Source organism: Loxodonta africana, chromosome 8 (genome assembly GCF_030014295.1).
Source record: "Loxodonta africana isolate mLoxAfr1 chromosome 8, mLoxAfr1.hap2, whole genome shotgun sequence".
NCBI classification, from domain to species: Eukaryota; Metazoa; Chordata; class Mammalia; order Proboscidea; family Elephantidae; genus Loxodonta; species Loxodonta africana.
In genome coordinates, this window is record NC_087349.1 from 44228050 (window position 1) to 44240830 (window position 12781).

Here is a 12781-nt window from a genome sequence, read left to right on the forward strand (position 1 = left end):
GAATCCGTCAGCCTCTCTTTGGAAACCCAATGGGGCAGTTCTGCTGTGTCCTCTAGGGTCGCTGTGAGTCCAGATCGATTTGTGGCACTGGGTTTTTTGGAAAGCATGGGCTTTGGAGTCAGACAGTTCCCAGCTTCAAGTCTACTGCTAAGTCTCTCTGAGCCTTGGTATTCTCATCAGCGGTACAGAAATAACACTTCTTCAGACTAATTGTAAGACTTAAGTAAGATAACATGTTATTGTTACCTAAATTATAAAATGGAAGTAGTTTCTTAAGAAATAGTTTCATGACCACTTGTATTGAAGATGTAGTACGCGCTGCTATTCTCTTAGTGGTTCACATATTTTGTTAGGGCATGAGGCTCTGAGGACTCCTATGGTCAAGAAATTGGCCTTGCTGTACCTAATTTTGCATTTCCCAAAGAGAACTCCTCCTCTCTCCCCCTTCTTCCTCCCCCAATGGAACACCTATAATATATTATACTTTACTGTTGCTTCATGGAACACAGTATGGAAAATAAAATACCTAGCACAGGACCCCCCATGTGTATTTGGAAAATGTTAATTTTCTTTTCCTCATTTTCACTGCTAATTTTAATGGCTTAAAATCTGTACTGAACTCAGCCCTTTTATGCAATTTTAATTTAACCTTTGAATTAAATAAAAGGCCATTAATTGATTTGCTTTATTTTATTCCTAATTTACTATCTTTAGTTCATATTTTTATCCCAAAATGTTAACAGATTTTAAGATTAAAATCCAGAAAAAACAAGTGCACTGGTGATATGTAACTAAGAATCTTAGAAACTCAGTATCTAGTCAGATTTCCTCCGTTACTAATGCAACACAATTTTAAATGTTCATAAAAATTCATAGTACCTCTTAAAATAATTCCTGCACCTCCTTTAGGCCTCTCAGCACTAGGTACAATTTGCCCATCTCTTTGTTGAGTAATTTATAAGAATTCTTAATTAAGAAATGAGAAATGACAATTTTGCAATTAAAAAGTATTTTATGTTAAAGTAAAATTCGTTCCGAATACAAAAAAGTAGAAAAGTATTGTTTGTTTCAGAAAAAATTGAAAGTATAAATAAAAATTTAAATAGAAAATTAAAAACATAAATAATAAACTATAGATAAAAAAGAATAAAACAAATTATTAATACCTTATTCTTTTTTCTTGTGTGTTTCACAAAAGTGGTAGCGTATTATACATATAGTTTTATATTCTGCTTATTTTACTTAAAAATGTGAAGTGAAATTTTTTTTTAAATGCCAGATGTCATGAGGACACCTTTACCCTCCTCCAAGAGTCTACCTTAAGAGGGTACCCTCTTTCCCCCCTCACCTCATTTCCTCATTTCCAAGGGATGGTTGCAGATAGGAATTTGAGGTTGGAGGAAGGGCAGTGAGAGGAACATAATCTGTTGGAGGGTAAATTAAGACATGCATTATACAGATTCTTAGTGGTAACATATAAACTACTGGTGTATGAGAATTATGCACAATAAACAGCCCTTATTTTGGTGGGGTGTTGTTGTACATGTCCAAAAAGATCTGAGATAAACTTATTGCTAAGAAGAGATAAAGGTTGTTTGTGATTTTAAGAGCTGGTGTTGGTAGGTTGTATACACCTAGGTTTAAATCCAAAGGTTATCTAGTGCTGGATGGTTTATTGCCTTTTAAAATTAAATTAAAACAAACAATCTTATCAGAAAAGCATAGAACATTTTTCTCTTGCTGAAAGGTATTTCTGGGGGGAAAAAATTATTGAACATGCTTTGATCTGATTATCATTTTTAATGACATTGGTAATTGAGAAGCAGTAAAATGCTATTACTGTTTTTCTGACAAATTTGTTTTAATTTTTATTTTCTTATTAAAAGGTGGCTATCATCCAGTGAAAATTGGAGACCTCTTCAATGGCCGATACCATGTTATTAGGAAGCTAGGATGGGGACATTTCTCTACTGTCTGGCTATGCTGGGATATGCAGTAAGTGTTCTTTGTCATGTATGATGTGTTTCCTGGTCCTACACAACATCTCAATTTCCTAAGAAAGTCTGGCTGAGGGACCTGTTTTTTGCATGGAAAGTGCTTGGCACGAGACTGCCCCAGCTAGCCATCCTTCTCTTTTTTATCCTGAGTTTGAATTTCAGTTGCCTGATATCGTAAAACATGAAGTTTGTTCTAGCTTTGTTTCTGAAACTTATTTACTGAAGTTGCTTTACGGTGAGGTCATATTGTTTTTCTAGTAATTCATCTATATCAGAGAAACAGTCAAATATAAAATACAGTGAATAGTCCTTTCAAAGCAGTGATAGACTTTTTTAAATGCATGACCCATATTAAGAAATTGTATTACTACGTAGTACACATATACATGTGTTGTGTATATATGTGTATGAACTGAAATAAAAGTGTTACTTACAAGAGGTTGTCTTGGCCTATGGATCCACTAGTTAATTGTGGTTCCATGGTTTGAAAAGTACTGCAGAAGTTTACATAGTTTATATAGTAAACTATATAAATAGTTTATATAGTACTTATATAAATTGAGGCCCTGGTGGCACAGTGGGCAAGAGCTCAGGCTGCTAACCAAAAGGTCAGCAGTTTGAATCCACCAGCTGCTCCTTGGAAACACTATAGGGCAGTTCTGCTCTTACTTGTTTGTTTGTTTAAACTAGTACTATATAAGTTTCTAATATTGAATAGATCTGATTATAATGATCACTTCTACTGGTAACATAAAATATATATATATATATGTTTTTTTTTCCTTGTTTTTTAAGGGGGAAGAGATTTGTTGCAATGAAAGTTGTAAAAAGTGCCCAGCATTATACAGAGACAGCCTTGGATGAAATAAAACTGCTCAAATGTGTAAGTACGGCAAAATGTGAATGATAAAGAAAAATTAATGAGTTAAAACTCTCTTAGAGGTTTTGGGGGGGTAATATTAAATTCAATTTTTTTTCATAAATTCAGATACTCAATCTTTTGTTTTAATAACATCACTTTTATTAAAAACAATTTTGATTGAAATAATAGAAAAAATGATTTTCAGTCTTAAACTCTTCTGTTCTTGCATTCATTTTTCTTTGCAAAGGTTAGAGAAAGTGATCCAAGTGACCCAAATAAAGACATGGTGGTACAGCTAATTGATGACTTCAAGATTTCAGGCATGAATGGAATACGTATCCTTTGGAGAAATCTTTCCTGATGGATTAATTATAGTTTTTTTTTTCTTCTTTTTACTTCTAAAAAATGGAAATATTCCCAACCCCTGTATAAACTACAGTTTGCTTCTTTATTACCGCTCACATAAGCTTCTAGTCTCATTGCAGATTGTTGTAATATAGTATTCCTTTAAGAACCTTTGGGGGTTTTCAGTATAATAGAATCTTATTGAAGAAAATTTTTAGTCAGTATTCAAATTTCCTTGATTATTGCAAGAATCGTATTTCAGCAAACAAGCTTGTTTTCTCCTAAGTCTTTCTTAATCTAGAGCAGTCTTCTTCCCATAAATCTGTGTAAACTTATTTTAGTTGTCTCATTAAAGATTAAATTGTTAATTTTACATTTCTTCTTTTTCATTAGAATATGCTGCAGAGCATTCCCTCTCTCAAAATGAAATTACCTTAATGGAAATTAATGATTCTTGAAAGAAGAGTTTCTTGGTCAGTAAATTGAATTGTGTCCCCCCAAAATATCTGTCAGCTTGGCTAGGTCCTGATTGCTAGTACTGTATGATTGTTTACTATTTTGTCATCTGATGTGATTTCCCTGTGTGTTATAAATCCTATCATTATGCTGTTAATGAGATGAATTAGTGGCCGTTATATTGATGAAATCTGTAAGATTAGATAGTGTCTTAAGCCAATCTCTTTTGAGATATAAAAGAGAGAATAGAGCAGAGAGACATGGAGACCTCGTATCACCAAGAAAGCAGTGCCTAGAGCAGAGTGTATCCTTTGGACCTGAGGTTCCTAGACCTAGGGAAGATTGATGACACACACCTACCTCCAGAGCTGACAGAGGAAGTCTTCCCCAGGAGCCAACGCCCTGAATTTGAATTTGTAGCCTACTAGACTGTGAGAAGAAACCCTGGTGGTGTAGTGGTTATGTGCTATGGCAGCTACCCAAAAGGTTGTCAGTTCGAGTCAACCAGGTGCTGCTTGGAAACTGTGGGGGCAGCTCTGCTCTGTTTTATAGGGTGCTGTGAGTCGAAATCAACTCGACGGCAACGGGTTTGAGTTTGGGTTTTTTGTAGATTGTGAGAGAATGAACTTCTCTTTGTTAAAGCCATCTACTTGTAGTATTTCTGTTACAGCAGCACTAGATGACTAAGGCCGTCAGCTAGAGGTTAGATGTTCCTCTTGCTTTTTAAAGGGAGGGCTCAGTCCTAATTCTGGGTCCTGTTGGAGAAGACATGAGTCTAGCAAGAAGATAGAATCAGAGCATCTCTCAATTTCCCATTCTATTTTGAGAGTATCCATTTTGATTGGGCTGTTTTAAGTTGTTCAGGTACTTGTTAGTTTGGGGGTAGCTCAGGAGGTGATTGGGGGTTGTGGAAAGGATCTTGTCCTATCCTTATCTCCTACCTGGGGCGTTACTGAAGGGCATTCTTGAGAGGGAATGTGACAGAGAACAAAATAGCCTAAGGCCTGCAGCTCAGCTGGGAGCTGACAGACAGGACAAGTGGTGAGAAGAGACAGTGCCTTTAGATTTCAGAATGCTCTTTCCATATTATCATGTTGTTTTCTCTGAGATAGTCCTTTATGTACATGGGCTAGGCAGTACCTTCATTTTCCAAGGTTCTGGACTGCTAGGGGGTGTGTCAAAAGCCAGGGTCTTTTGGTTTCTTCTTGAAATTTTGGTCTTTGCTTGAGATCATGTTTGGAACAGATCTGACGTTTTGGTATTTGATTTTCTCAAGCCAGAACAAGGTTTGCTCCCAGCTTCACACACGCACACCCCCACACCCGATGATTTAGGATTTCTGCATCAATTAGGTCATGATCCCTTAGGGAAGCATTCCGCTCACACCCTCTATGTTTGTGGAGGTTTTTCTGTTTCTCTAGAGATTCTGGAGGAAACCAGAGAGCACCAGTGATTGCTGATACCACCTCAGCCTTTGCATCAAGGTCATCTCTGCTAAATGCTGAGTGCGTTTTTCCCTTTTGATTGATTGATAGAAGATAGAGCTGACTTTCCTCTGCCTTTGCTTCTCCAAATGAGCCTGTTTGTTTACGGGCAGGGTAGGGTAGGGCAGGGCAGTCCCTCCTCTTATCTCAGACCTGCAAGGGCAGGTCCTTAAGACAGTTTTTTTTTTTAATGTGTGTGTATATATTGTTTTTTTTGTGTGTGTATATATATATACACACACACATATATACACCACACACAAGTGGCTATTTTTACTGTTAAATAAAATGGTAAGAATCTCTCATAGTCCAGATTTGTCAGTGTTTTGAGAAAACTTCACTTGTATTTTAGAAAGAAACCTTTAGAATATGCCTGTTTAAGTCTGTAGTACATAATTTCTTCCACAGTATAGAAAAACTTTTGTTATTTTTTTTTTAAAACAATTTAAAGCAACAATTATTTTGGTAATATGGTAGATCCAGCTATTGTTGTAAAAAAAAAAATTAAATTGTCTGGCCTTCTTTGATACTAAAGCCAACAATAAGCTCCTGGGTATGAACAAAACAGTCTCAGAGTTTCAGAGCTGTTTTGAAATCTTTATGTATGAATGACATGCATATATTTGTATGATGAATTTTGGAGGGTCAGTGGTTGACTCAAATTTCTATTTAAAACAAAACAAAACAGATTCTTGAGATTTCATTATTACAGATTGGTCTTAAAACTGTATCTTAAATTGCAATCATATATTCTTAAAAGCTGCCTAGAGTATTGAAAAGTTCAAATAGGTTTTCAGTGTCTTTGTTAAATTTCTGTTTTACACTGTGTTTTAAGTGGCTTATCAAAAAGAAATTCAGGCAGGTACTGAAGACACTAGAGTTCTTTTATTTTTTTTACCCTCACCAATTCCTGTGAGGTTTCCGTCTTGCACGTTCTCATTAAGACTGATTCTGAATGGGAAATGTAAGAGCACAGGTAAGTTTGGGATCCAGTCATGGCTCTGCCGTCTTTGGACTATGTAACTTCAGCAAGTTCTTTAACTTGCTGGGATTTACTCTCCTCATTTCTACAGTGGGGATAATTATTTCCTGACTTTGGTAGGAGTACACGTTAAAAAATATGACACACAATAAGCACTTAGTAAATGTTAGTTGTTTTTATGTAGATGAGACATGGTAAGTACTTAGTATTCTTGACAACTGTTGATACTGCATTTTTTATAAAGAAAATGTTTTTTGCAAGTTGTCACAATGATGCTGCTTTCAGCAGCTGCATCCCTGTGGTAAATGGATCCTTAACCCTGTCTTAGATGTCTGCATGGTTTTTGAAGTGCTTGGGCATCATCTCCTCAAGTGGATCATCAAGTCCAACTACCAAGGTCTCCCAGTGCGTTGTGTGAAGAGTATCATTCGTCAGGTAAGGCTTATGAGGGGGAACTCACCACCCAATGCTTAACTGGCTACCCTTTCAACATGAATTCTTCTTCTTTAAAAAAAAAATATATATATATATATTTTATAACATTTTGATCTCATATTAAATTAACTTTGTATTGATTTAATGATGTGGCATTCTGTGTTGTAAAGGATATAAAATGTAAATGCCAGGTATACATTTCTTTTCACATGTTGATCTTTTTAAAGGTAAGTGATATGGTATAATTAGAAATTTTATGGCCAGTATTAATCCTGCAAAATATATGCCTTAGTTCCTTAGAAAATAATTCAGATGAAAACAAGTAATTTATTTACTCTTTGGTAAATCAAGAATGACTTAAGAAATATTTAAGTTATATAGGAAATATTATGTTAGATTTGTACTTTGTTCAGTTGCTTTGCCAAAAGAAAATCCTCAGCTAGGGACTGGCTCAGTGATGATGCCCTAGCGAATTATTGTAGTAAGCATACGTGGAAGATCCCCTTTTAATTAGGAGTGTTTGCCAGATTCAGTTTTCTACATGGTATACACCAGTGTGTATTCCACATGTTGTCTATAGTCTAAATTATAAAAGTGGCAGATATGACTTATTCTGGATTACCTATTCTGACGTAATCATTACTGTGGATAATTCTGTAGGGTATGTGACATACCGAGGAAGTTACTTGGTTTGCTTGAAAAGAAGAGTAGGTGGTTTGGGGGCCCTTGCTCTGCCCAGGTACAGAGCTTAAGGTAAACCTGTCCAAAGGCTTAAAAAAACAGACCCCGGTTCAGAATTCTTAAATAGGTTTAAATAGGAAAAGAATTAGAGAATGAATCACAATTAAAGAATTGTGAATTCATGAGATGGATGCCTAAAAAGAATGTTCCTAACAAGTGTAGGTCATATGTATTTGCACACGTGTACGTGAAAAGATTTTAAACCCATTTTATAAACATTTTAAGCTTAAATTTATGTAATAAAAGCAGTTCTAGACTTTGCTGTTGAAATTGAGTGTAGATGACTTTGTTTAGTCAGCTTGTGTGCTCCTCTCTTCATTTACCTTTGTTCCTTTGTATTACAAATTGGCTGCTTGTCTTCTAATTTTATAGATGTTAGTTGAGAAAGGGGTGCTGGAGGCTGAAGGGCCTCTGAATTGACTCACACATTAAGATGCTGTACTTCTCATACATAAATAGTATGTTAGGTATGAGTACACGCCTAGTGTAGATAATATTTGTGACTAGCTGAAACTGGCTTTTGTTTAATAATGTATCTGTTTCTCTTTTAGAGTTAGACGGTGGTAGCCTTTTCATTTTTTATTACATAGGCTAAGATCTCATGAAGAGGCGGTATTTTTTCTTTAATGCAGAAGACATGTTGTGAGGGGGAAAATAAACATGTTTATTGAAGTTACCCTGTTCCCAAATGGCATTTAGTATTTGTAGCTATTAATGGCAACTCTAAACTCTTAAAAAACATTAATTTGTTAAAGCTTTGGCAGAATCTCTTAACTATCTCATAAATCCTGAAAATATCAGAGAATTTACATAACTTAGCAAAAAAGTAAATAGTTTCAGAAAGACCAGCTTGTACATATTTCACACAAGTGAACCTGTCCTTCAGAAATGACTGCTATTGCCATAGGTAACTGACCGTCACCACTGTTCAGGCTTGGCAGTTTAAGAAGGTGAATTAGCAGTAAACCATCTGTATTTATTTTACATTCCAAAGGGGGAAAGCAAAATCTAATCTTTCTCAGCAATGGGGGGAAAAAAAAAGTGAAGGAGTTTGTAAATAAAAAGATGACAGTCTTAGAGCTTTATGGAACCCTAATACATACTTGCTGAATGAACAAATTATTTAATGAAATGTCTTATCCTCACCATAATCCACATGCTCTGTCCTTCAGAGACTACGGAAAAGCTTTCGTAGGGTTTTATTGTCCCAAAATCATTTCAAGGTGGAATTTTGGTTATGTTGTGTGATATGCGTCTAGTTTCAGTATGCAATGTAAATAGTAACTTTTGGGTGTCATTGGATTTTTTTGTTTTTGTTTTAAATGTGAACCAATCTTTGTTTTTATTTAAGAAAAGTATTATCGTGGAATCTGAATTTTTTTCCCTAAACCTACTTAGAACTTTCAGTATAGTACATTGTTTAAGAAGTTACATACCCAGTTAATCTATATACCTGAATTTTCCTTCATTCCCTTTGATTCAGCCTACAGTATTTTAGACTTTTAGTAATGGCGAAGTCCTTTATTAATGAACCTACACAATTAGATCATTTCCTATAATAAGACAGGGTAGGCCAACTTTCCTAACATTCTTTTACTATGTGGCTTCCTTCTACTTAGAAGTGATCATGTTTCATTCAGCTTTGTGGCTCTTCCACCTGCCATGCTTCACCAGTCACCCAGTGCCTGGCCTCTCCTGTGCAGATTCTTTTACTCATGATGTTCTTCCCGTTTACAGTGCCATCACCCTTACTTCAGTCCCTCATCATCTCCAGCCAGTATCTTTTCAAGAACTTATCCGTACTCACCCTGATTCCAGCCCATCCTATTCCAGTTCCTTATTCCAGTTTAGTCTTCTTTCCATTGCCAGTTGCTTTCCTAAGTAAAACTTTGCTTTCATAATTCATATTCCCCATTTAGAACCTTTAGTGACTTCCCCTTGCCTGTTGCCTAAAGCTTAAAGTTCTTGGCCTCACAAAGCAATAGTGTAGTCAAGGGCTTGGGATTCAAAGTCAGATATACCGCACTTTAGCTAAAGGACTTTGGCCAAGTTACTTAACCTCCTTAAGCCACAGTTTCATCATAAAAAAGGAGTAAGAGTGGTATCTTCCTCGTTGTTGTTAGATGCCATGGAGCCAGTTCTGACTCATAGCAACCCTATGTACAACAGAACAAAACACTGCCCGGTCCTGCAGAATCCTCCAGTCATTGTTATGATTGACCCTATTGTTGCAGCCACTGTGTCAGTCCGTCTGGTTGAGGGTCTTCCTCTTTTTCACTGACCTTCTGTTTTACCAAGCATGATGTCCTTCTCGAGGGACTGGTTCCTCCTGATAATGTGTCCAAAGAATGTGAGACAAAGTCTCACCATCCTCAATTCTAATGAGCATTCTGACTATACTTCTTCCAAGACAGATTTGTTTGTTCTCTTGGCAGTCCAGGGTATATTCAGTCTTCCTTGCCAACACCAGAATTGGAAGGCATCAATTCTTTTTGGTCTTCCTTATTCATTGTCCAGCTTTTGCATGCATACGAGGTGATTGAAAACACTATGGGTTGTGTCAGGTGCACCTTGGTCTTCAAGGTGGCATCTTTGCTTTTCAACACTTTAAAGAGGTCCTTTTGCAGTGGATTTGTCCAGTGCAATGCGTCATTCGACTTCTTGACTGCTGCTTCCATGGGTGTTGATGGTGGATCTAAGTAAAATGAAATCTTTGACAACTTTAATCTTTTCTCTGTTTATCATGATGTTGCTTATTCGGTCCAGCTGTAAGGATTTTTGTTTTCTTAATGTTGAGGTGTAATCTATACTGAAGGTTGTGGTCTTTGATCTTCATCTGTAAGTGCTTCAAATCCTTTTCACTTTCCGGAAACAAGTTTGTGTTATCTGCATAATGCAGGTTGTTAATGAGCCTCATTAGATTGTTGTAAAGATATAAAGAGATACAACTAGTACTACTAGCAAATATTCAGTGCTTACTGAAGTGTCAGGCACAGTTCCAATTACTTGCATTATTAAGTCATTGAGGCCTCACAACAACCACATGAAATAGGTTTTATTATTCTCCTGATTTTATGTGAGAATAAGTTGAGAGGTAACTTTCCCCTTCTCAGGAAGTAACTTAAACTAATAAGGAGTGGATCAGGAATTCGAACCCTGGTAATCTTGAGCCCATGTGTATTCCATCTTGCCAAGCAGAATATAATATGTTTGGAATTGTTCTGGGCCTGTGTCCAGTAAAAGTTAGATCACTGTTATTCCCATGATCCTGTTTAAGGTATTCTACTATCTGGTGCTGGTTGATATTTCCCCTTAGAAACCTTGGGTTTAGCTCAATCCTGGCACTATTGGCATTCGGGCCAGATAATTCTTTGTCTTTAGGGGCTGTCCTGTGTGTTATAGGATGTTTAGCAACATCCTTGGACTCTACCTACTAGATGCTAGTGGCATTCCCCTCCCCCAGTTGTGACAACTAAAAATGTCTGCTAACTTTGTGACATGTCACGTGGGGATAAAGGTGCCTCTAGAGGGGAACCCTTGGAATAGGAGAAAGTGCAAGGGTACATGCTTTGGTGACAGATTTAACGTCCAGTTCTAACTTTGGCATTTACTACTTTTTGACCCTGATCAGAACAGGCCTCTGAGAGCCTGTTTCCTCATTTGTAAAACAGGGATAATAATGCCTAGTTTGTTTGTGGAAATTGACGGTGAGGGGCTCCTTATAAAGCATCCAGCAGAGATACTAGCACAAGCCAGCTACTGTGTTTCCCCAAATCCATTATGAGCACCTTGGAGTTAAGCATGACATATTGTGAGTTGTGTGTCCTTTTCTGTCTTCTTGCATATATATTTTTGATTGGTTGTCTTTCCTTAAATGAAAAAAGAAACGTATACTCACCTCATTCCTTACAAAACGGCTGTCTTTTTGCGATTTGAAGGGCTCATAGATAAATGTTACCACTTGTTTGTTTTCCAGAGGTAATAAATTGAATCATTTGTTTAAAAAAACACACATTTGTTTACATAGGGTTTATTATAGCTATCCTCACCCTTTTGATCAGTTCTTCTTGCTCTTATTTAGCTGTGGTGACCTTGTGTGGGTCAGAGAAAGGCCTTCCTGGGGGCTTCTGATGATGGCTGTGAGAAAGCTGTGTGCAACCAGCCCCATGCCCTCTACTCTGCCCTCAAGCATGAAGTCTTGCCCCCCATTCCCCTGCACCCCCAGCTTTCATTTCTTCTTTCTAAGTCAGTTTTTATTGGGGTCTGTTTTTTTTGTCCAGCTTTCATTTCTAAAACTGAAAAAGGGTATTTGTGGTGGCCTTTTTTTTTTTTTTTTTTTGTACATTAAAAGAGGTACCACAGGTGATAGTTTCTTTAAAAGCACCTCTTGGGTGGTACAAAACGGTGAAGTGCTAGACTACTAGTCAGAAGGTTGGCTGTTCAAACCCACCCAGAGGGGCCTCCGAAGACAGGCCTGGTGATCTGAGGTCACAGCCGTAAAAACCCTATGGAGCTGTTTTCCTCGGCACATGTGTGGTTGCCGTGATTTGTAATCCACTTTTTGTCAGTTAACAACAGCAACTCTTAAAAAGTGGTTTGACTTTGTTGTGTAATTGAAAGGTTATGTCTCTAGCATTTTACTTTTTAAAACTATAGTTTAATTCATTATCCTTTCTCAGAAACCTTGTAAGGAAGTAAGTGCTTGGCATTTTGGTGACTTTTCTACCATACTGGAAAAACTAGTAGTTTAAAGCCCCTGATATCTAAATTATTATCACTCTTTCTGTTGTTACTGTAACATTTTTTATGATCTCTCGGGGACTCACTGTTTTAGTGTTTAATATGTATTATGCTCTCTAGTCCTCGCCACCACCCTATTTGCCCAGTGGTATTATCATCCCCAGTCTCTAGAAGCGATGCACAGAGAGGATAAAACACCTTCCCAGGGCCACACAGCTAGTGAGGGGGAGTCAGGATTCGAATGCAGGTAGTCTAACTCTAGAATCCATACTCTTAACTGCAAGGTGTAGTGTGAAATGTCATGTAGAAAGATTTGGTAGCATTTTAAATTCTAGCAAGTCTTTGTAAAGAGTGTGCATTCATGCCTATGTTTGTGATAAGTGGTTTTATTGCGCCTTAATAGTAGAGCTAGCAATCAGAGTCTTTGAAAAGCATTAGATTTTACGAAAAAAGGAATTTGTAGTATGTGCTGCACAATTTGTGTGAATGGGACCTTTAAACCCCATGCTTTTCTAAACCCCATGCTCTTTTAGGCGGTAGAGCCTAGGGGCATACTAAGGCCTGGGGTTGCCCTGGCAGGTCGAGTCTTCTTTTACCAGTGATTGATCTTATTCTACACTTAGTATGTATTTACTGTTTAAGTTTCTTGATGACCCTGGTTATCAGTGAATTCATTATGCTCAAGCCAGTATCGTTCAATATTTAGACCAGAAGATTAATGAATTGTACACATTTTTAT

At 37.0% G+C, this 12781-nt stretch overlaps 1 protein-coding gene across 8 annotated transcripts in view; it reads left to right on the forward strand.

The window, feature by feature from the left end:
* SRPK2 (SRSF protein kinase 2) overlaps positions 1-12781 on the forward strand; it is a 274393-nt gene that overhangs the window by 223356 nt on the left and 38256 nt on the right. For all 8 annotated transcript variants that reach the window (XM_064289877.1, XM_064289879.1, XM_064289875.1 and 5 more), the window contains 4 exons: positions 1887-1995; positions 2793-2880; positions 3107-3194; positions 6455-6561. In XM_064289877.1, the coding sequence (XP_064145947.1) occupies positions 1887-1995; positions 2793-2880; positions 3107-3194; positions 6455-6561 (392 nt within the window). The remainder of the gene's footprint in view (positions 1-1886; positions 1996-2792; positions 2881-3106; positions 3195-6454; positions 6562-12781) is intronic.